This window comes from Lissotriton helveticus, chromosome 3_1 (genome assembly GCF_964261635.1).
Source record: "Lissotriton helveticus chromosome 3_1, aLisHel1.1, whole genome shotgun sequence".
In the NCBI taxonomy this organism is placed as follows: Eukaryota; Metazoa; Chordata; class Amphibia; order Caudata; family Salamandridae; genus Lissotriton; species Lissotriton helveticus.
The window spans coordinates 1,047,100,347-1,047,124,246 of NC_136061.1; the positions used below are offsets into that span (position 1 = coordinate 1,047,100,347).

Here is a 23,900-nt window from a genome sequence, read left to right on the forward strand (position 1 = left end):
AGAGTAAACGTGAGTGGCACCTTCACAGCAGCTCCTCATTACTTTTCTACAGTGCGATGTGGTAATACGGGATCAGAGATGTAGGATTTCCTCTTTACATTGTGGCCGGGTATTGAGAGCACAGGGCTGGTGGGAACCAAACGGAAATACACAAAATATGATACGATGTTATTCCTCATTCATTAGCCCCCACTTAAAAGGCAATGAAAAAGTCTTCAACTTTATAGATAAATATGCAGCTGAGTATTAACAGTACCGGGAACTATTGGCACAACATTGCGAAAATGCCTGGACATTTTGGGAAATAACTGGGTGGAAAACTCGTTTCTGGCGGATTTTACTGAAGGTTGGCCCTGGCAGTACAAGATTATCAGAATTTGTTCAGATAAAACGAAAGGTGTGAGATATTAATTGGACACCTGGTATTCGGTAGCTCCTGGCAATTCTCAGGAATTGTTTCAATGCTCTAACTTAAAGCATTTTCAGAAACTGATTGGGGCAGAAATGTCAATCTCCAGAGCCTTACTTGGACTGATACACGTTGTTATTCAAGTCAGTCACGTGCATCATTTATTCATAATTAGCATGTGACACTCATCTACATTCTCCCACCTTCGTCTTAACTTGCCACTGGCGTATGACCTCCAGCTATCGGCAACTAACCCACACCAAACACTTCTAAAATATATGTATACATACATTAAAACAATTATTAGATTTGTGAATGCTTCTTACGCTTAATGCTAGCTCAGAAGTTCCAGAAATCTCTGAAATGTGTATTTGGATAGCTCCTAAATGCTCCTATTTTTTATCAGATAAATTCACTAATTCGTGCGCAGGGAATAGTGTCTTTCCAAGATCACATAATGTGATCTAGTGGAGAACCCAGGATTCAATTTCTTGTTACCTGGTTCTTGAGCGAGAAAGGCATGTAATGAAACCTGAACACCCTCCTACACCCCAAAGACGTATTTGGAGGGACCACTTCACACCTGAACCCACTTTCAAGGGGGAAACGGCCACTACAACGCGGCCGTTTCCACGAAAACCGTTACCACGCATGCATAACAACGCATGCGTGGTTACAACGACAGCCTTTACCACGCATACCTTTCCTACGAGAAACGTAGTAAAGGCATGTGTGGTAAATACAAGAAAAAGGGGGATTTGGGGGGGGGTCTTCCCCCCGCAAAAAAATAAAAAAATCAAGCATGGGATTAAAAAGGGGGTTTGGGGGGGTCTCCCCCCCCCGGAAAAAAAACGAACCTTAAATGCCGAAGCTGAGGCAATCTGCGTCGTTAGAGAGGAAGCTGGAATAAACTTCCGCTTCCTCTTTACGACGTACGACCGACGTAACCAACTAAGATGAAGATGAAGAGGAGATGACTTAAAAAGGTAAGGGGAATTTTAGTTTAAAAAAAAAAGATTTAGGGTTAAGGGCAGGGGTAATTATAAGGAGTGGGGGCCGGGGGTCATGTAAGGGGAGAGGTATAACCTTTAACACGAGTATGCCCTCACCATGCATAAATTTACAATGAAAATCGTTGTAAAGCTATGCGTGGTAAAGGGATATTCGTGGTAAAGTTGATGCGTGGAAAATGAATTCCGTTGTAACGCATGCGTGGTAAAGGCATGCGTTGCAACGGAATTCGTTGTAACGTCATACAACCCTTTCAAGGCAAAGATGACAGGTGACTTAGGAGTCTCAAGCATCAGGCACCCTGGGGTCTCCCTGCACCGATCCACGTGGGGATTACACCCCGAGTCGACAAGTTAGACACTGCAGTGTATTTAGCAAAGTTTGACTAATCCAATAGGGGTCTTTTTAAAGGAAGTGCATTATCCCTGTGTGTTTTGCTGGGGCCAGGTTTGGGAACTCATGAAGGGAATCACGAACATTGAGCAACCTCAATTGCCAGAAATGACACTTTTGGACCACCTAACTTGAGAGGAGGAAAAATAAGTAGCCCCACTCTTACTAGCAGCCCATCTAGTGATAACACAGAAATGGCAGAACTCTTTTTTTTTTTTTTTTTACCAACGATAAACCAGTGGTGGGTGAAGGTATGGACAATAAAGGCTATAGAGCAACTCACAGCCACCCTGCAAGATACATTTCCCAAACTTGACAAGATATGAGCCCCGTTCCACAACTACATAAACAAGCATTGGCATAGCCAATAGGTCTCGCCTTTGGGACCTTATAAGTGTTTAGCCATGCAACAGTTCATGTTGTTGCTCCAAGGATATTGTGCTGCATAACTAAATACTTATAAGGTCCCAAAAGCGAGACCTATTGGCTATGCCAATGCTTGTTCACTTAGTAACCTCCGATAAATTCAAATCTCAGCGGTTTAGCAGTCCCTTCATGAAGATAAAGGAAACATTTCCTTTTTCATTTTTCTACGCATATTTCTATTAATTGTGACATCTGAGCCCTTGAATTAAATACCAGTGAGAACATTATAGCTCTGAGACTAAATGAGAACATAAAAAGTTTGTATGTGTGCTTGTATAGCTACACTGTTCATACGTGGCTGTACCTGAATATGTGATAACTGTGCCTTGGCATTTGAAGTTGTGAATTGTAGTTGGGGTATGCCTGTGTGTATGGGGTATGCATTCATATATGATGGATTCTATGAAAGTGTAGTGTGGTAGACCGGATGCTCCAATTTCTTTTTTTTTTTTTTTTACTTTTTATTGAAGTTGCAGGTACAAATTATAAGCACACGGTCGTCTCTAAGTTTACAATTCCTAGTCTTACAGTCTTGCAGCTTTGAGTCACGTTAATAATCGTTTAACCATATAAATTGCACGCAAGGTTTGTACAGGTGTGCCAATTTTCGCGTCCATATAGTCATATATCACTTTCTCGAGCACAATCTAAAGGACCTTTAGCCTTCAACGTGTGTTAAGATAAGCAACAATACATTAATACTTAACAGTAGAAAAATTCATAACAAGTAGGTATACTTTTTACGTTTACACCGATCTTTAGCCATCCCTCACGTTCCACGTAGCGTCGCAAAAATCTGTAAATGAACAGTACATTGTCCGATAGTTCAACTTTAATAAACACCCCCCAGCCATTTATTCATCTTCCCCCTCAGAGTCTAGGTCTTCTTCTTCCGGCAATGGTTCACAAAGGTCCCCTCTATAAATGTTCCATGCTGTCCATACCTTATTCCATTTGCGGGGGCAGGCCCTTAGCACATAGACCGCTCTTTCCGTAATCATCAGCTTGTCCATATTGTTACCCCACCGATAAGCTGTAGGCAAATCTGGTGTTCCCCACCTTTGCGCAATGTCTCGCTTAGCCACCATCATGGCCAGGGTCGCCCATATCAGTTCATGCCTATTCAGATCAGTAGGGTCCCAGATGTTCAATAAGCATTTCCGAGGTTCCGGCAAAATGGAGATCTTAAGCGTTTGCGAGACAGTACGCAGAACCTGCCTCCAGAATTCTTGTATGTGTGCGCACTCCCAGATTGTATGATACAGTGTCCCCTCCTCCCCGCATCCTCGCAGACAAAAAGGATGTGGTGCCCGGTGAACTCTATGAAGCAGGGTCCTAGTGTAATAAATACGATGTAGGATTTTCAGTTGCACCAATCTGAATTTTGCTGAGGTGAGGGAAGTTGCGCTCTGTGGCATATAGTCTGTTAAGAGCCTGTCTTCTAGTGGCGAGGACTCTGGTATATCAGTGCCTGCTGGGATCGCCTGGAGCAGTGCGTGTCTTACTTGCACATATCTAAACGTCTCGGTTGGGCTCAGGTGATATTGCCGTTGGAGCTGTGGAAACGTGACCACCGTGCCTTTGTCCCATAGGTCCCCGACTGTGGAGATTCCTATGCAGTCCCACTGCGTAAATCCCTTGCAAGACCGTAGGGCCCCAAATGCTTTGACGTCCCACAGCGGTGTCAGTTTGGTGATTTTTCCCTGCCATCCTAGCCGCTTTTGTGCAATGTGCCATAGGGCCGCCGTGTGGTGCGTCGGGCCTAGTAATCTCTTAACATGTGGCTTGTTCTATAGTACAGCGAGCATGCCCTCCGTCCCTAGTTGTGACCAGTCTGCTCTAAATGCCGGGTCAGTCCTCGGAGCATGTACCCATTGATTTATTGTTTTAAGATGGGCCGCCCAGTAGTATAGCTGTATGTTAGGCAATGCTATACCTCCTTCATGCCAGCTCCTTGTCAACTTATCATATGCAATACGCGCCGGGCCGTTATTCTAAAGCAGGCTCGAGATCAGCGCCGCTACTTGTTTGAAATATCTCGGTTCCACAAGATATGGGGTATTTTCCAGCACGTAGAGGAACCTGGGAAGTGCCATCATTTTATAAAGAGCTGCACGCCCAAGGAGAGTCAGCGGTAAGGCCGCCCAGTGTTTAACCTCCGCCCGAAGGCGTTCTACAGGCGGTTTCAAATTTTTGTCAAAAAAGTCTGTAGCGTTATTCGCAATGACAATGCCCAAATATTTAAATGAGTCTCGTGCCAGCTCCAGGGGGCAGTTCTCCTGCAGCACCGGTTCAGGACCTCGTAGTGTGTATACCACCGACTTTGTCCAGTTCAGGGTATATCCTGACGCCTTTCCATGCGCGTTACAAAGATCCAGTAACGCTGGGATCCCGCTTTCGGGCTCTACCATATAGATCAACATGTCATCCGCATAAAGGGATATTCTGTCTTCCCACTCATCCTCCCATGTGATCCCTTTGCGCAACGGTGTGGTCCTGATTAGGGTTGCCAGTGGTTCTATCACCAGGGCGAAGAGCAAGGGTGACAACGGGCACCCCTGCCTAGTCCCCCTCCCCAGTGGGAATGTCTGCGAGATGTGGCCATTAGCTACTACCTGCGCCACCGGTTTTGTATACAGTAATCTCACCCAGGCTATGAATTTCGGTCCAAAGTCCATACGTCTCAACACCGCAAACAGATATTCCCATTCAACCAGGTCAAAAGCCATTTTGGCGTCAAGGGAGAGAATAACTGCCCTTTCAGGGATAAGGTGCGCTCGTGCCAGCACCCCATGAATTCGTCTGAGATTCAATGCTGTACTTCTGTGTGGCATAAACCCTGACTGGTCAGGGTGTATCAGTGTCTGCAGGTGCTGTATCAGACGGGTGGCCAGTAGTTTTGCTAGTACCTTCGCCTCCACATTAATCAGGGAAATGGGGCGGTATGAGGAGCATTGAGTCGGAGGCTTCCCTGGCTTTGGTATGGCCACAATCGTGGCTATGCGCTGGTCCAGCGGCAGTTCTGCCTTCTCCAGACTTTCCATATACATTTGTCGTAGTGGCTTACTCGGTGTCTCGGCCCTAGCTTTGTACCATTCTAGAGGTATTCCATTGGGTCCTAACGCTTTACCCGAGTGTAGTGCCTGGATTGCCAGTTGAATTTCATCTTCTGTCGGGTCGAGATCTAGCTCCTGGATTGCCTCTAGTGTGAGCTTGGGGATGTCAATGTTGTCTAGTGCGAGTGTTGCCGCTTGAGCAGTATCCAATTTCTGTTTTGATAAGTTCTGTTACAACTGAATGTTTAGTGACCATTAGCTACCTGTAATTAGTTTTATTGAGATGTACGTACAGTTCAGATGGTGCCCTAAGTTCTCTCTCTTTATTATTGCAAACGTGAGGCGTGTTAAAGTGTATTCATTTGGGCTCCAATACTTAAAATACACTTGATATAAATTCCATCCAACCTGCAGTGAGAATCACGTTTACCGAAGTCCTTCAGTGTTATATTTTGAACACTTTGCGATAGACCTGAGGAGGTAGCCGGAGGAAAGAAAATCCTACCCCATTGTGAATAGTCCAACTCCTTGCACAGAATTAAGTGAAGCAGTTCAAGACCATCATTTGCACTGGCGTCCTCGCTGATGGCAACATCAAGTGTTGTGAAGTCTGTGTCTGGTCATAATGATGCTGACTCTTGATACTTACAGCCACAAAGAAGGAACGCCAACTGGTGGTGGTAAAGGTTGGTGGAAGGACATCTAGGGATAACTTGCTTTAAAGGGTGTTGGAGACTGAATAAAAAGAAATCGCTCTGCATAGACGACCATGAGTATTTGCCTACTGAATCCTTCTATATTTTGTCAATAAATTGCAACTTTACGAGTGTTCATTTTCGTACCCTTTTTTCTCTGCCTTGCAGGATGTGTCTGGGGATTGACATAGATGAAGACGCTTTGGAAATATTCAGAACAAATATTGATGATTTTGAGCTGACAAATATTGACCTGGTTCAGTTAGATGTATGCTGTTTACCGACTGATAAAATGTTAAACGTGGTTGATACAGTCATCATGAACCCACCCTTTGGAACTAAAAACAATAAAGGTATTTTGAATCTTATTGAAGATTTGGAAGGCATGAAGTGGTCAATGAGAACCTGATGGAAGTGTAACCCAATTGCTAATGCAACAATTGCATTATTTGATCATTTATTACAGTTGAAGCTTGTATAGTGACGTATTTATATGGTCACTCACCATACTGAGAGTGACAGGAAGTTGTTACCATGGTGCTTTTGCAGCAATCATTGCTTTTTCAGTATGGACAGGGACAAAGGGGTGTTTATTTGCTACAGCTGATCAGAAAGAGATGTCCTGTACAGTTGAGCATTTAAAATGATAGAGATCACTGTTGAATCATGCTTACCACCAACACTACATTTGTGGTAAATACTTGAATGTGGAGACTACAAAAACTGTTCATTTTACTACAAACATCAGTGATATGGCATTGTACATCCTACTCTCAGCAAACATTATTAAGATTTTTTTTGTTTTAAATTTATAAATGTTTTTATAGTTTAGGTTACGTGCAAGAAAGAAAACAGGCTTGGAATGCGCAAGTGATTCGGTGAATACAAAAATGAGTAAACATACTATATATACATTTTTCAACAACGCGATTATTACATAGAACTCAGTGAGGTGGGTCCTGCCATGAGGGACATGATATTACAATATCGTGGTTATGGTTAAGATAGATAAAATGGTGTTTCCAAGAGGGTGTCATGAGTTGTGTTGTACTTATCCATGGTCCTCAAATCTCCCTAGCCTTGTATACAGTTATTTGAGGGTACAGCAGTGATCCATACCCGATCTCATTTCCTGTGAAGTGAGGGGTGCTTTGCTCACCACTTCTTGGCTATTACTCTCGTTTGACCATTGAACAACCAAGACCAATGAGTGTGAGGTATGCTAGGGTACCTCCTATTTCTTCCATAAGTCCTAGTAGGGCCACCTTGGGTGTAAGATCAATGGGTTGTCCTTGTGCAAATCCAGCATTTTTGGGGGAATTTCCTCCAGTAGGGCTGGATGTCGGGGCAGTCCCAAGTCATTTGTATTAATGTACCCCTTAAAGGATTGACCTCTAATAAAGGTAAGTGTGTTGGCAGCTTTCATCCTGTGCAGCTGCTCCACAGTGTAATGTATCCTGTGTAAATAATCTAATTGGACTAGTCTTAGTCAGACTGATATTGCAAGCATATGGGAATCCATTTTGCCTTCCCTCCACTCATCCTCGTTGACTGTTTTGAGTCCACTTCTCCAGGCTTTAAGTAACTGGGTCATTGGATCTGGGGTATTTGAATTAGTGAACATCAGAGTTTGATATATTTCCTCTCCCCAGGGCCTCTAGCATCAGTTTTGCCTCAAATGGGAGGAACTCCGGTAGGTGCAGTAGCCTGGCCTGGAGGGAGTTGAGTATGTGTCTTAACTGGAGGAATCTGAAGAATTGTAACTGTGTAGTTGGTCCTTTTCTTGTAACTGTTCATAGGATTTGAGGTAGTCACCCTCAATACATCTCCCAGCCTGGAGATCCCAGTAATGTCCCATCCCCTAACGTCCGATGCCCTGATACCAGACGGAAGCCAATTTCTTATTCAGAGTGGGGTTTCCTGCATGTGTCTGCTATCCCAGCCCATTATTTTTAAGGATCTATGTCAGGCGAATAATGTTGATGTCATGACTGCAGGAAGGTGGGTTGGGGTTTTGGTGTAGAGTGTGTAGGAGGCCTTTATTGTGGAAGAGGTACAACTTCAGCTAATATGCTGGGTCATCCCTATCCTTAATCGACTGGCTGTTAATGACTGCAAGTTGTGTAGCTCGATAGTAAAACTGGATGCCAACCATCCTGCGTCCCCTCTGTATGTGGACTGCCTACATACGGCTATTGATACTAGTGGTTCTGTTGATAGAAACTTCCTATGTTTAGTTTGTATGGTGTCGAAAAAGAATTGTGGGATGACCTGTGAAAAATTCTGCAGCGCATGTAAAATTTTAAGAAGTACAATAATTTTTAGCAATGTATTCTGCCTATTATTGACAGAGGCAAGGACCTCTATTTGCGTTGGTGAGTGACTCTATTTGCATTAGTGAGTAGTAATTTTAGCCATAAGGGTTGGGAGGTTGATGGACCCCATGACAACTGTGGGCAGGGATCTGTATGTAGTCCCAAATATTTAAATTGAGTTGTCTGACTTTGCAATTTTGGTTGCCATGGTGCTTCTTTGGTGCCAGTAAGAGGTCGGATTTGCTCTAATTCACTAGGATTAAGATTGTTCATAGTTGTCTGTAGTGAATTTTTCTGGTGGAAGAATTCTGTCAAAAATTCCCAGCCAGCCCAGCCTCCTAAACCTGCAACAGTCATGCTCATTGCTTTGAACTAAGCAAAAAAATGATGGACAGAATGCTGTATAAATCATACATGTACCCCCAGTCAAGAGATCTGGGTTAAAGCCATCATTCTTTTGCTCACCATGCCACCCCAGTTTAGACCCAGCCATATGCAAATCAGTCTTAAATCTGTTCCTTATGAGAACAGGCAGCCCGAACTGCCAAGCCAGGTCCTCCCAGGACCAGTAACAAGCATCCAAGGACCGGTTTCAGAGTATTACCCCTCATCAGCCAGGCTAGCTTCAATCCAGTGGCACAGTAAGCAAGGGTCCCACGTCTGGGCATACCCATCCCACTTAAGACTAATCCCGTTTCCTGGAACTTACACTGTTCATTGAGTGCTGCAGGCAGGGCACATAACATACTGCTGTGGTGTGCAAGGATTACGTTTATTTTTCTGGTATTTGACAACATATCACTATTTTTCTAATAGTGCCAGTGTTCATGTGAGCAGTAAAAAGAATACTTTGTATACCAGTGCCTGCTGCTGTGTGCCTTGTTTATAGGATGCAAAAACAACAGTTGATGGACGGAATGCAGAACAATGTCATACATTCACTCCAGTACAGAGATCTGGGCCTAAATCCATCGTTTGTTTGCTCACCATGCCATTCCAGATTGAACCCAGCCATATGCAAATCAGTCTTGACCCTGTGCCTCATGGGAACAGTCCAGCCCGAACTGCCAAGCCAGGTTCTCCCTGGACTGGAAATAAGCATCCTAGGACCGTTTCAGGGTTTCATCCTTCTTCAGCCAGGATAGCTTGATTCCAGTGGCATGGAGAGCACGGTTCGGTGAGTCTTATTGAACGTAGGATGAGCTGTGCCTATAGTTTCCAAAATTTATAAAATTCTAAGGAGTCTAAACCAAACCATGATTGTAGTTCGGAGAAAGGCATTTCCCTGTAAAGAGGTCTTTAACTAGGTTTATGCAGTTTTTTGACAATTTTTCCCAGAATACCAATTCTCCATCCACCTTAAGGTAAGGGTTGCGCCATTGAGAGGCTACGTTGGATTTGTTGATTTTTACTGCTGACATTTGATCCAGGCGTAATAGAGCTCTTTTAGTATTTTGAGTGATATATTTAAAATGAGGAGTGGAAGAGATATCCATGGTTAGGAGAGCAGGTAAAGGGATTTCATGGAGTATTGACCTTTCCATGTCCACCCATACTGGGATGTAGTCAGGGTCGGTTGATAGGCAGTTAGATCCTTGCTTGCAAAGATACGCAGGTTGATAGTTCCTAAGGTTTGGGAGGCCCAAGTCCCCTTTTTCTTTGGATAGTTGCAATTTCTTCATGGAAATTCTGGGCCTCTTCCCTTGCCAGAGGAATGTGTTGAAAGTCTTGTTAGTCTTGGTCAAGAACTCATTAGGGAGTGTCATTGGCAACATAATGGCCGTGTAGTTTACTAATGGGGTGATCATCATTTTTAATGTCTCTGCTTTTCCCCACAAGGATAAAACTGTTGGTGACCAACCGTCTATTAACGCGGAAATCTTTTTGATGAGGGCATTCTCATTAGCCTGCAGGGTGGTGATTAGGTCTCTGGTGAAGTCTAAGCCTAGGTATTTGATACTATTTGGTTGCCATGTAAGGCCCGAGCTGCCAATTATTTCTTTGTCGCCAAGATTGTTGAGCGGTTTTACCTCAGTCTTATCTTTATTGAGCTTATAACCAGAAACTGTGGAAAAGTCTTCTATTGAGGACATGAGGGCAGTAATGGCAGACTCCGCATTCTCAGAGATGACTAACATGTCGTCTGCGTAAGCTGGTATTTTGACCATGTTGTTGTTGAAGCGTATTCCTGTGATCCGTTTAAAAAAAAAAAAAAAAAAAATGTTAATTCTTTTTATTGCAGTTTGAACAAACAAAACATACAGTGGTCACGTGAGCAAGCTACCGAGGCGCACAGTGGGTCTATCAGGTACATTCATGTGCTAGCGACAGGCATTGACAGCGTTTGACAGTTACAGATCGACCTCGAGCGCAGGTCGGTTAGGCTGGGGGGGTCGCACAAAATACCTCTATATTCATTCCATTTATTCCACACCTCCCCCCATTTTTGGGGGCAATCCCGGGACAGGTATACAGTTCTTTCTTGTAACATGCACCAGTCCATGTCACGTTTCCATTCCGCTAAGCGCGGAACCGTATTTGCCCCCCAGAGTCTTGCAATATTCCGTTTTGCCACCATCTGGCCGAGAGTGACCCACAGTTTGCCTCTAGCTAGGAGGTCCGTTGGTTCCCATACGTTCAGAACGCATCGCTTCGCTTCTGGGCGGAATACAACCCCCCACACATCTTGCATACATCTCACCACCTTTCCCCAGTAGGCCCAACACCGGACACTCCCATATCATGTGGAAAAAGGAGCCACTCATTCCGCATCCCCTCCTACATCTATCATCTTCGCTCCTGCCCATAGCCTTGAGTCTAGTGATAGAAATATAGACTCTGTGGAGAATTTTTAGTTGAATGAGTCGGAGCCTAGATGAAATAGCGACCTCCCTAGGGGAGGCCAGCGCGGATTTCCACTCCTCATCATCGATGATCAAACCGTCCTCCTCCCACCTCCCCTTGAGGCCCTGCAGTAAGTCGGGGAGATTGTTCATCAGTTTCTTGTAGGTGAGTGAGATTGCATGTTCAGGTAGGAAACCATCCAGTAATCTATCCTCTAGGGGGGAGGCCGGTGGGGGCAGAGTGCCGCGTGGAATGTTGTTTTGTAAGGAGTGACGAACTTGAAGGTACTAGAAGTACTCCGTGTTCGCCAGTTCGTACACCGTTTGGAGGGATGAGAATGACTTAACACCACCCTTGTCCCATAGGTCCCCGATCCGGGAGATACCGATGAGGTCCCAACTCCGGAATCCCCGAGTGCGACCCAGGAAGCCGAGACACTCCGAAACCCAAAGAGGGGTAGCTAATGTGAGCACATCTTGCCAGCCCAGCTTCCGCTGGACCATGTGCCAAATTCTCACATAGTGGAGTGTAGGGCCCGTGAGGTCATGTTTGAGTGGTCGTGAGTAAAGCACTGTTTCGTAATTCCCACCGGGCAGGAGCCACCTGTCCATGTCGTATCCTGGGTCATTACCCGCACAGTAGGTACCCTGGTTGATCGCAGCAAGATACGCTGCCCAATAGTACCTGCGGATGTCAGGCAGAGCTATCCCCCCGTCGTACCACCTGAGAGTCAACTTCTGTAGGGCAATTCGTGGTGCACCTGCCCATAACAGGTTTCCCTGCGCTGCCTCTATGGCCGAGAAATAGCAAGGTGGGACGAGATCAGGATAGTTTTGGAGAGCGTACAGAAAGCGGGGCAGCGCCGTCATTTTGAATAACGCTGCGCGGCCCAGTATTGAGACTGGGAGCTTCTGCCAGGCTGCAGAGTCACGCTTAAGCCTCTGTAGGGGCGGTAATAAGTTCTTATCGTACATAGCTGCCTTGTCTTTGGATATATAGATACCCAAGTAAGTAAAGCCTTCGGTGACTATCCTAATAGGACAGTCCCTTGGGGGGGGGCCGGGGCACTTCCGTGTAGGACGTATAGGAGAGATTTACTCCAGTTGATAGTATAGCCGGAGTTCTTACCAAAACTTGTGAAGATATCAAGGGCTACGATCAGCGATCTGCGGGGACGGGAAAGATAGAGGAGGATATCGTCGGCGTAAAGTGATATCCTGTCCTCCCAACAATCTGCCCACCGGATCCCTTTCAATGCTACATCTTGTCTGCTCCAGGTAGCCAGAGGCTCTAGAGAAAGGGCAAATAGCAGGGGCAAGAGCGGACACCCCTGGCGTGTCCCCCTCTGTAAGGTGAAAGTCTCAGAGACCTTGTTGTTGACAACCACCTGTGCCAGCGGTTCCGAATAGAGAAGGCGCACCCATGATATGAACGCAGGGCCGAATCCCATTTTACGGAGGACGGCCATCATATACGGCCATTCCAAGGTGTCGAAGGCCATCGTGGCATCCAATGATACCACCACTGCGTCCTCTCCTAGAGTGTGACATCTCCCCAGTACTCCGTTCAAACGGCGAAGGTTGAGTGCCGTGTTCCGGTGGGGCATAAACCCGGATTGGTCCGGGTGGACCAACGTGGCCAGGACAGGTTGGAGTCTATTAGCCAAGACCTTGGCCAGTATTTTGGGCTCGGCGTTCAGTAGGGCGATGGGCCTGTATGAGGCGCACAACTCCCTAGGTTTACCTTCCTTCGGTATTACGACTATTGTTGCTAGTCGTTGGTCACGGGGCAGTATTCCCCTGGACCGACTCTCGTCAAACATACGTTTGAGATAGGGGCTAAGGAGGTCAGGCTTGAGCTTGTAGAGCTCAATCAGTAGGCCGTTGGGACCCAGCGCCTTGCCAGGATGTAAGTCGCCGATTGCGCGTTCCACTTCCGCCAAAGTGAGCGGTGCGTCCAAAAGGTCCCGCTCCGTGTCCGAGAGGGCCAGCATCCTCAGATCTGTTAAAAGGGCTACCGAGTCTTCCTCAGGGCGGTCAGATCCCGTGCTGTAGACTGTCCTAAAGTGACGGGCGAATTCCGTGGCTATGCGTCTTGGCTCAGTGATCATCGTGCCCTCAGGTGTACTTATTTCCGCCACTACTCTACTCGCCTTTTGCTTTTTATCGAGCCACGCTAGGAGCTTACCCGCTTTGTCTCCCTGGTCATATATTTTAGCTTCTCTAGTGATAGTCATTTTATTGGCTGCATTCGTGACTATCGCCTGATATTCTGCGGTTTTTAATGCAAGTCTGTGGCGTACCTCAGGAGTACCCTCGGCGTGTACCACATCCTTAAGTGTCTCAAGTTCAGCCTCTATGCGAATGAGCTGCGCCTCCCTCTCTTTACGTTGGCCTGCAATCGCCGAAAGGGTCTCACCCCTGAGGACCGTCTTGAATGTCTCCCAGAGGGTGACCGCCGAGTCCACAGAGCCCTCGTTGGACTCGAAGTAGCTGGCAATTGAAAGTGTCAATGCCTTACGGAAGTTCTCGTTGCGCAGGTGCCAGGCGTTGATAGGCGCAACGCAACCCTCCCGCCTGCTTCCTACCGTAATCTGAACAAGGACCGGCGAGTGATCTGAGATCCCCCGCGCGAGGTGGGTGGCCACGCGCACCTCTGTGTCGTTTTGCACAGGAGAAAGGATATGGTCTAGACGGGAGAAAGAATGGTGTGGCCCCGAAAAGAAGGTGTATTGTGTGTCTGTAGGGTGTGCAAGGCGCCATAAGTCCGTGAGGCCAAATGTGTCCAGGAAATCCCCGAGCCACCTCTGCCCCCTGGGTGTGTCCCTAGGCGGATGTCTGTCCAAAGCCCCCGAGACCACGGCGTTGAAGTCCCCTCCGATAAACAAGTGCCCGTCGGGGAGGGAGAGGAGGAGAGTCCCGAGGTCAGTAAATGCCTGCGACTGCAGGCCCGGCGGGATATAGACAGACACCAGTGTAAGCCTGCACCCCTCCCAACTCCCGGAGAGCGTGGCGAGGCGGCCCTGGGGGTCAGTTGCAGTATAATATGGAAGAAAGGGCAAATTGCGTTTGAGGACAATACCCACCCCTCGGGACCCCGAGGTAAAGCCGGAATGGACTGCCAGTGTGTAGCCGTACCTGTTGGGAGCATGGCAAGTGTTCCCTAGCAGATGAGTCTCCTGCACCATTACAACATCAGGCAGGTGTCGTTTCACAAATTGCAGCACAGCGGTGCGCTTGAGCTTGTCCCCCAGCCCATTCACGTTCCAGGTCATAACTTTGAGGCTCTTATCCCATCCCTCAGCCATAACCTTGTTTCACTTTCAGCACCCCCACACGAGTCTCTGCGCGCCCCTGGTATCCGCCCCTGTCGCCCAAACGTGACCAGCCAAACTTCTGCCCCCCACCTCAACTACCCGCAACTCCACCCTCCACCCCACCCCAACACCCCCACTCCCCCCCCCCCCTTCCAAACCCACCATGATCCATTCACTCGGCACACCAAAAACAAATACCCCCCACCCTGCCCCCTGCTCTGTAGGTTTCGAACTGCCCACTGCCCCAATTAGCAGAGCGCCTATTGCACCGCCCCTACTCAGGATTGAGGGAGCTACCCCCCCCCCCCTCCTCTGAGGAACCTTGTACCGGAGAACGTGGGCCGGCCCCAGCTCCGGCCGCCGTCCCGGTGCTGTCCCCAAATTGAAGGTCCTGCATTCCTTAAGCGTCCGGCCATAGGGCCATAGCGACAGTTGAGCGGACAAAGAGCCCCCCCCCCCGTTGGAGCAATTTAAGGATAGGTTCTACACAACACAATCATAGAATACGTTACAGTTCGGCTGGACTTGATGGAGCAGTTCATGTTCTCAGCGGACAGCCGCATCTCTAGGTGGATCTCCGCGGGGGCTCGTCGATCTGGAGCGCCAAGACTTCTGACTCCGTGCCTCTCCCTCCGAATGTTCTGCAGCAGAACCAGGGGACAGGGCCCGATTCTCCCGCCAACCGCCCCGGCCCTGTAGTTCCTGATGTGCCGTCGAGTTGAACCATTCCTGGACTGCAGCCGGTGATGTGAAGAAGTGGGATTTCCCTCCCATGATTATTTTTAGCTTTGCAGGGAAGAACATCATGTACTTGATGCCCCGATCGCGGAGCGCCGCCTTGACTCCCAAAAACAAGCGTCTCTCCTGCTGGACCTGCAACGTGAAGTCAGGAAAGAAGCGGATGGTGGCTCCTTCGAAGGGCAGGTCGCCCCATTGCCTGGCCACCTGTAGAATGGCATCACGGTCTCTGTAGTTCAATATTTTGGCTATTATTGTCCTGGGTGGGGCTCCCGGTTTAGGGACCGGCGCCCGGTGGGCTCGTTCAATTGTAAAGATCTTGGACAACCTTTTGGGCTTCAAGTGGTTGATGATGAGGTTCTCGAGGAACAGTTCCACACTATGTCCCTCTGTTTCTTCCGGCACACCTACCACGCGGATATTACTCCTTCGGGCCCTCCCTTCCTGATCCTCGAGTCGCAGGGCCATTTGTCGATGTTGGTGGACCAGGTCGTTGATCCGGCTCTCGAGCTTTTTTTCTAAGGCCTTCAGCTCTTGTATGTCCGTGGCGTTGGCTTTAGAGCGCTCTGTGGTCTTACCCAGGTCGGTGTGGGGCAAGTTCATCTCGATTGAGATCTTGTCCATTTTGGACTCAAGGTTCGTGCCTAGGGTCTGGATAGCGGCCATGATGGAGGTCAGGGAGGGCTCCGCTTGGCCGGATTGGTCACAGGACGTAGCTCCCATCTGTGATTGAGTCAGTGGCACCGCATATTTATCTAGTTTGTTCGTTTGCGGGACCGCTCCCTCTTTTGGTCTCATCTTGCGCTGGCGGTGCTCCTGCGGCCCGACCACCGCGTCGACCCACGGCAAAAGAGTCTATAGGGGCAGGAGTCTCTCCCTCGTAGCGCCGAGTTCTTCGTGTCGTGGGACGAGCACCACTACCCACCGCGTGGTGTACACCGGTCCCGCCACCAGTCCAATGTCCTTGTCCACGGACGTCCTCGCTCCGGCACCCCGGGCTTCACCAACAGTCGTTCCCGGCACGCAACGGACTCCGTCGCCTCCAAGAACTATTCAGTCCAGGTCAAGTCACATGACACCATGCAGGGAAGTCCGTGAAACTCCAGACTGGTCCCACAGTTGTTAAGGCCCAGCGCACCCTCTCAAGCACCGGGCCGCCAGGGTTGGGGGGGGACAGACAGTTCCCTCCAGATATGCGATAACAAGTCCCACGCGGGTAGAGCCCAGCGCCGGTTATCAGTAACCAATGCGGCCCCGTGCGACTGCACACTCACTGATGGGCCCCGTAGTGAAGGGAGCGGGGCCTCACCCCGGGACCGCAGGGCCCCTGTAGCCCCTACACAGCGTCGCTCCCCCAACGGGTCCCTTGGTGCAAGGCCCCGACTGGTCCCTCCGTGACTCCAATACCGCTGCTGATGGTCCACCCCCGCAGGGGATTCAGGTGGCGTATGGCGAGGTTGGCAAGGCAGCGCCGAGCAGATGGAACGCCCACCACGAGGCAGAAGCCTCTGCCGCAGTGTTCGTGCACCCAGGGGCTCCGGGCCTCAGAACCCCGGCCCACCGCAGCAACAGAGTGAATTGTGACGCCGCTCCCAGGGGACCCTCGGCTCCTCCACTCGTGGGCCTTGCAGGCAGTTATTGGCCCCGAGTGCTCCGCCTACCTCCGCCGCCGGTCCCCTGATTGCAGTCCCAGTAGCCGTCCTCGGGCGGGAGCAGCGCCCTCCAGGATCGCCATGGCGCCCCCCCCATAGGGGCCTCGAGACCACCACTGTCGGCCCGCAGACCAAGGGAGGGTTCCGGCGGGAAGCGGGGAAGGCCGATGCCCCGTTCAGCGCCAGACAGATGCCGACGTAGGCCGCAACCTCGATTTAGGCGTGAGCCCGTGCAGGCGCTCCGTGCCCCAGGCCTCGGGTCCGCCGCAGCAGAGCCGCGACGCGGCTCCCGATGGTGTGCAGGCTCCAATTTTCCCAGCCCGCTGGCGCTCACTTCAGCAGGGACCCGGGGTGCCGACAGCAGGCCCCCCGGGACAGGATAACTGGTCGGATCGTAGGGAACAGCTCCGGCTCCGACGGAGCTTGAGGATTAGGCGGCCTTCTCCGCTGGCGCCTGGCCACGCCCCCCTGTGATCCGTTTGTTGTTCCGTAGCTGATAAAGGATCGGCTCTATTGGTAAAAGGAATAAGGAAGTTGCCTAATTCCCTGCTCTGGCTTAAAAGATGAGGAGAGGCTCCCACCTGCTCTAACTTTGGCAGACGGGTTGAAATGCAGTGCCATTACCATTCGATTAAACTTGCCACCCAAATTGAATTTTTCGAGTGTTACTTTAAGGTACGACCAATCTATTTTGTCAAAAGCCTTTTCGGCATCCAACGTGATTTGCTACTGTGGGGGAGTATGTTAGTTTGGCTTTCTCCAAGGTGTGACATAAAGTTGTGTATTATCACTAGAAAGTCTGTTCTTTAGAAATCTTTTTTTCTCTTATGTACTTGTTTTGTGATTCAAAATATATTTACAATGTCTTTCATGAAAAATGTCATCTGCAAAACTTTTAGGATCTAAATGATCTCACTCCTACCACACTTGGAGATCCATTTTGGTTCCCCATGATGTGTCTAATTGTAACATAAATCTTGCACATCTTTAATCCTGGGTATAGATTAGCTTCATGGATCTGATGACGATCAAAGAATAGTAGAGGCTTTTTTAAATGACTTAAGCCCATGAAGAGCAACAGAATCGTCGCCTCTTCAGGTCCTACTCCAAATTCTGTTCTCAGGGAAGGCTGTGTCCCTGGGTAAATTCTCCTACTCCAAATATACAAATTGCTGAAGAAATGACTCTTCTTCTATGCAACATCCCTTCTGTTCGTGGAGTAGATTCAGCCCCTGTGGGAGCCTGTTCCCCCAACTCTGACTGTGGCGATTTCTTCTGATTAGTTTCCTGTTCTGGAGCAGGTATGCCTGGCGCCAGATTCCAGCTCTATTTTGTCTCTGCACCCGGTACTACTGGATCTACTTCGGGCTTTTTGGGCTTCGGTTGCCATTTCTGTTTAGTGTCCCCATTTAGCCAGGGTTTGTGTACTATACTCAGATCTCATGCCCCTCATCCCTCTGATGCACCTTTTGGGCTGTAAGGCATTTTTTGTATCTTCATCTTCGCCCTGGGAGCGGCTTGGTTGTTGCTGCTGATGGCTTCATGCTCTGGCAGCCCCTATCTTGCTGGTATTTTGACAGTGGCATCAGTGTTGACATGATCCTTGGGCTATGACAAGTTTGGTGAAACCCTGCCGACTTCATGCAAGTGTCATAAAAGGGCTTTCATGGTGAATTGCACCCTTGTTCATACTCTGATGGATGTCTCGGTTTGGATCTCGAGAATTGCAGTGGCTTACATTGTTCTACAGAAGTTTATTTTTACTGCCCCTTGAGGCCCTTTTAAAGGACATTCTTTTAATGTGGACCTTTGAGATTAAGTCAAAGTAATTCCTCCTCATCAAAATCCTTGTTACCTTTCAGTGATATTTATTTTGTCCACTTGGAATAAGTTTGACTCCTTCCTGGCTGTCCATTGCCAAGTTGTTTACTGGCATCAGCCACTCCAGGCAATCCACATTTGTAATCATCTCATCCTTTAAAAAAAAAAGAAAAGTACTTTATTTATGAATTTTTACAAAAAAACAATAGGATCCTAATCATCCACTGTCACATTTTACACATTGCGAAACAAATGTTCAAGGAAGTACAAGTATGTCCTGGATATTGATATCCAAGAGTCCCGTCTGATAATGAAGCTCAATGACGCTCAATGACCCATAATCACATTCAACCCCACAATGTATGAGACCCCACCATCCGCCCTGTAATACTCTCATCCTTTGCCTGAGGATCTATTACATCTAAAAATTTCTTGCTTCAAGCTTAAACCCAGTTCTTTTCCCTTGTCTGGAATAGATAGTTAAATGGATTGAGAGCGTGAGAAAGAAAGTGTTCTCCTTAGGGAGCCTGGATTTTCTTCATGGGGATGACATATGCCTTTTGACTCACTGCTCCTATGCCATTTTGGGAGACATCAAAGGTGGTGGTTCTGCTTTTACAGACTCCTTTAAGCATGCACTTCGCTGAAATGGTTTGTAATGAATTTGGGGCCTTGGAGCCAATTTGTAGATTCCGTCTTGACACTGTACGTTCTGTGGTGAGATCTGTTGGTTCCTTTGTGACCATTCATAAAAGTGCTTGAAAGTGTTGTAATGGTTTCTTTAGAGACCTACAGGCAAACTTGATGATTACGCCATTGACAACACCTTCCTATTTGGCAAGAATGTCGATTTGATCTTGTACCAAATTAAACAAGGAAGTGAAACTGCACACTCTTAGGGCTTGGTTTCTGCTTGACAGTCCCAAAAGGCAATATCAAAAATTCAAAGGATACTTGAAAGTTCAGCCTTCCTAGCAACACCGTCCTTCTTGACCCCACAGACAGATGGGTTCATTTTACTGTGGCTGTTGGTGGTGTTACGGCTTAAGGGGCACCTAGACCAGGAGTAGAAATTCTTTCGCTCTCTCCCCTGGCTTCACCTGCCAGGCTGTTTTAGTGTGTCCTTGAATGTGTGCATGCACCCTGTACGAACGAGGTACCTTCCTGTCTGCTGCTGAGGCATGGATTTGACATGGGGAAGCATCCTCCCTTCTCAGGACTCATTGCCTGTATTTCCTATTTTTCCACCCCCTCAGCAGCCATAACTTATTCTCTTGTAAGCAGGTCTTGCAACCTGCCTAATATTAATTAGGCAGGTTGTGCGACACCCTATAGAATGTACGTTTTGTGATGTAACCTGTTAGCATAAAGGATGTATTGAAAAATCAGAGACTGGTATCAAAAGTCAGTGCGCAGTTTGCATCCTGTCTCTTAGTCCATCTGGATCTTGGTTGCTGTCGAAGTATTGATTCATCTGTGTTGTGCCCAGGGTGTAGTTACAAACAACCGCTGGCAAACAGTGGAAGGGATTAAACATAACGCCATTCCGTGCAAAGTGCAATAGATGGAGTGGGTTCCTGAGTATGACATTTTGCAGGGTTTCTACCATCAGTTTTCCTAGTTCCCAAATTGAATGGTGTCCCCGTTCAGCCTGTTATTCATAAGCTAAATCCCTGTTTCTCAAGGAGTTTCTTATGATGTTACTCCTGACACAATTTTTTTTTCTGAAGTTTGGATACTGGATCACTAATTCTACATGATGCATGTTCCTTATATTGGTCCAGCAGTCTCACAAATGTTTTGTGCACATAGAAGGTGTCACTCGTGTTCAGCTTATAGTTTTACCATTTTACATGGCATGCGCACCTCATGTCCTCACCCAGGTCATTTTTGTGATTATGTTGCATTTTCACATATATAGGGATATGTGTATTTCCGTGTTTCGATGACTAGATGCGGAGCGTGGGATTGCTGCAGTTCTGGTCAGTCCTTCCCCGGAGCATGCTGTTAACGGTTTGTCTAGAGGCTTTTATCTTTACATATTCGGCATGCTTACCTTCAGCTTATCAAATACTTCGTAATAGTGACAGAAAGACCACAAATGTCCTCAGGGGCTTCTACCCTCACGTGGGGCTCTGTACATTTAGGGCATGATGCCCATGTTTGAGGTGATGGTTCCAACAAGCAGGTTGATGTGGGTTAACATTCCCAGTCCCTGGCTGTGGCGTTGGGCCAGGATTGTGACGTTTGTTGCCTGTCCATCATCTGGCCAATTAGTGACGCGAAGGTGGACAACTTCAATTGGCGTCTTGCAAGTGAGGAATGGTGTATTCAGCGGGAGGTGGTTCAGTCTATCCTTGCCCACTGGAGTACCCTACTGAAGGTTTTCTTGCCATTTCATTCAAGCTGTCCCACTGCTGTAGTTCCCCTTGTGTTCCCACTGATAGGGCTACTGGCAAATGTATCCCTCTTGTGGTGGAATTTTCAGTCTCATTGTGTGCTTTCTCTATTATCTTGATTTGTCGTGTTTTGAGGCAGTCTTGTAGGGACAGAGTGCAGATGGTTGTGATGGTGCTAGTTCATCAAGGGACAGGTTAGCATGCAGCACGACTGAGTTTCTCTATGTCCTCATCAGACTGCTATCTCCTGCCTGGATATGGCTGGAGGTAATCTGAGCTCCTTTGTTTTACCTCCTTGGACAGTGAAGGTGCTGCCTTTCTGTAAAGATTGTGTATGGCATTTACCAGATATGTTTTCTTGTTTGGTGTGCCAGTGAGGAGGTGGTTCTTCTTTGGATAGGTTTTCCAGTTGTTTTGCTTTGCGTTCTCTTTGACCTGAAGGTTTTCTTAGTTTGCCTCCGCTATACCTGTTTTCTTTGAAAGGTCATGTTATGTGCATGCTCTCTTCTTCGCTATTTATCATGCCCCAGTGGGACCTTATCTTGATACTTACTTCCCCAAAGAGTTCAGTATTTAAGGCAATGCAGTTGCCTTTGAAAGTGTTTTTCTTTGTGACCGTATTTTTGCTGTCCATTGTGTCTGTTTGACACGTTTAAGAGCTGTGAAGCTGGCGGTGCAGTTACCTCTTGGATCATATTTTTCTGGCAAGTTGGTGTTCCTAACGTTTACCTTTTTTCTTACGGTACTGTTATCCACTCCTCATTTTATCATCTTTACATCCGTCTTTGGGTCCTGTCTAGGAGGGAGATGAGGCCTCACCGCCTGAATCTTTATGGGTTTTCTGAGTTTTACATTAATGTATATTGGTACTGTCCTGGCTGGCAGGACCATGTTCAATATCGTGATTACAAAGAGGACCGGGAGAACCATAAACTGACTGTTTTCCTGCTGACTTGTTTTATGCATTAAGTTTTGGTATGCCAAAAAAGGGTCCCTGAGGTGCTGGGGTCAATTTACCAGGGGAGACAATATTTATTTTGCACTGTCCATGGGTGTTCTGCCTGGGACATTGTTTGGGCTGCAATATGGGTTTCAGTCCACACCTTTCCCAGGATTTTCTGTCTCGACCCAGGAGGTGGCAGAGGCAGAAACTTTCAGGAGTGCTCCTCTCCCCAGACCCACATACTAGGGAGTACAGCTTTTATATTGAATCAAGTGGAAAGGAATCTGCAGGGAGAAGAATCCATCCGAAGCATAACATGTTTATCTTTGGTAAGTTTTTTCTGGTGGATACCTGCAGATTACTCACTGACCTGTCCATCTCCCTATACTATGGAAAAGCCTGGCATGTTTAGTAAACTCCCAAGCTAGTTTTGCCACTACATTCTTTTTTTTTTTAAACAGATTTTATTTGTCAGAGTAGCCCATAAAATGCAGATCTCTGAGTCCCAGAGACAACTGCCGCATATAAGATACAAAAATTTGACTGACGATTTTACACATTTATGAACAAGAGAATATGAAAGGCAATACTAATAAAATCAATCCCTGCAAAACAACCAACACCCCCCTCCGCCGCCTCCCTCCCTTGCCACTACATTCTTGACCATTGTTTCGGTCACTCTTGGGGGGAAAATGGTAACTGAAGTCAGGAATGCAAACGCAGGGATGGTTGTCAGCTCTTCCTTGCAGACTGACATCCCTGTGTTTGTAACCAGTCACAGGGGGGTCGCAAATCGCAACTGACCTAATATTAATTAGGCAGGTTGTGCGACACCCTATAGAATGGACGTTTTGTGATGTGACCTGTTAGCATAAAGGTTGTATTGTAAAATCAGAGGCTGGTATCAAAAGTCAGTGCGCAGTTTCCAACCTGTCTTTTAGTCCATCTGCATCTTGGTTGCTGTTGAAGTATTGACTCATCTGTGTTGTACCCAGGGTGTAGTTACAAACAACCGCTGGCCAACAGTGGAAGGGATTAAACGTAATGCCATTCCGTGCGATTTCATAAGACCAATGACGAATCAGTTACTGTTTTTCCCCAAGGCTTGGAGACATATTACTGTATACCTTGGTAGACCTTCATATTTCAGTTTGCGTAATAAGGGTTAGCATTGAGTAGTGCACCAACAGGGCAAATGCAATCTTTAACCACTCAATTTTTGCTTCTCCAGTTAGAAGTATTGGCCTTTAAGTCCCAACATCCAAAGAGCTGTTAGTTAAAAAGCCATATATGGACCTTTGTGCTGCCATGAGCCACCCGCAGTGCACTGGGTGAAGAGGAATCTGATTTTTGCATTGAACTGATATTTGAATGTTTCAGCAGATTCTGCGTAAGGGTATTTGCTGTTTGTGTGTTTGTAAAAAGAGTGACTATTTCATTTTTATGGGGTATTTGGTGCACATGTCTATGGGTACAGAATGTGGGATATGCCATGCGCATACTAGATATGAAGTGTTTCAGTCCAAGTGTGTAGTAGTACACTATGCTACGGAGCTACACTTACATGGTGACTACTTCATTTGTGCTGTGGTTGACAGTTAATTTTTGATGAAGGCTACTGTTTTTAAGAATACTATGTTTAAATACTTGGCTTGGGATGAATTGCAAATAGTTGATTTTCAGGTAGAGATGTTAAAGAGTGTACAGTCTTAAGATATCTTTTTTGGGTGTGATACCGAGCCCAATTGGCAGGACTGGTGGCCCATTGACATGTTTCCTCCGACTTGCTCCTCCAAGACGGCCAAGAACTTGGGGGTCAAGATGGACAATGGGCTTTCTTTAAAATCTCAGATTTTGGGGGTGTCAGGCACCTGTTTCGGCC

General features: G+C 47.4%; 2 protein-coding genes across 5 annotated transcripts in view; one reads left to right on the forward strand and one right to left on the reverse strand.

The window, feature by feature from the left end:
- The window catches only part of METTL5 (methyltransferase 5, N6-adenosine), a 151,555-nt gene that overhangs the window by 49,654 nt on the left and 78,001 nt on the right, over positions 1-23,900 (forward strand). For all 4 annotated transcript variants that reach the window (XM_078681600.1, XM_078681599.1, XM_078681601.1 and 1 more), the window contains one exon: positions 6,159-6,343. In XM_078681600.1, the coding sequence (XP_078537726.1) occupies positions 6,159-6,343 (185 nt within the window). The remainder of the gene's footprint in view (positions 1-6,158; positions 6,344-23,900) is intronic.
- LOC144823247 (uncharacterized) lies at positions 10,365-16,141 on the reverse strand. The gene is made up of 2 exons (XM_078681597.1): positions 14,978-16,141; positions 10,365-10,493 (listed from the first exon to the last, which is right to left on the reverse strand). The coding sequence occupies exon 1, from the start codon at positions 15,999-16,001 to the stop codon at positions 15,012-15,014; it is 990 nt and encodes a 329-aa protein (XP_078537723.1). The 5' UTR covers positions 16,002-16,141; the 3' UTR covers positions 10,365-10,493; positions 14,978-15,011.

What these genes read in the sequence shown, in the direction of transcription:
- LOC144823247 (XM_078681597.1), bottom strand. Translation starts at nt 16,001, where the DNA reads ATGAGACCAAAAGAGGGAGCGGTCCCGCAAACGAACAAACTAGATAAA.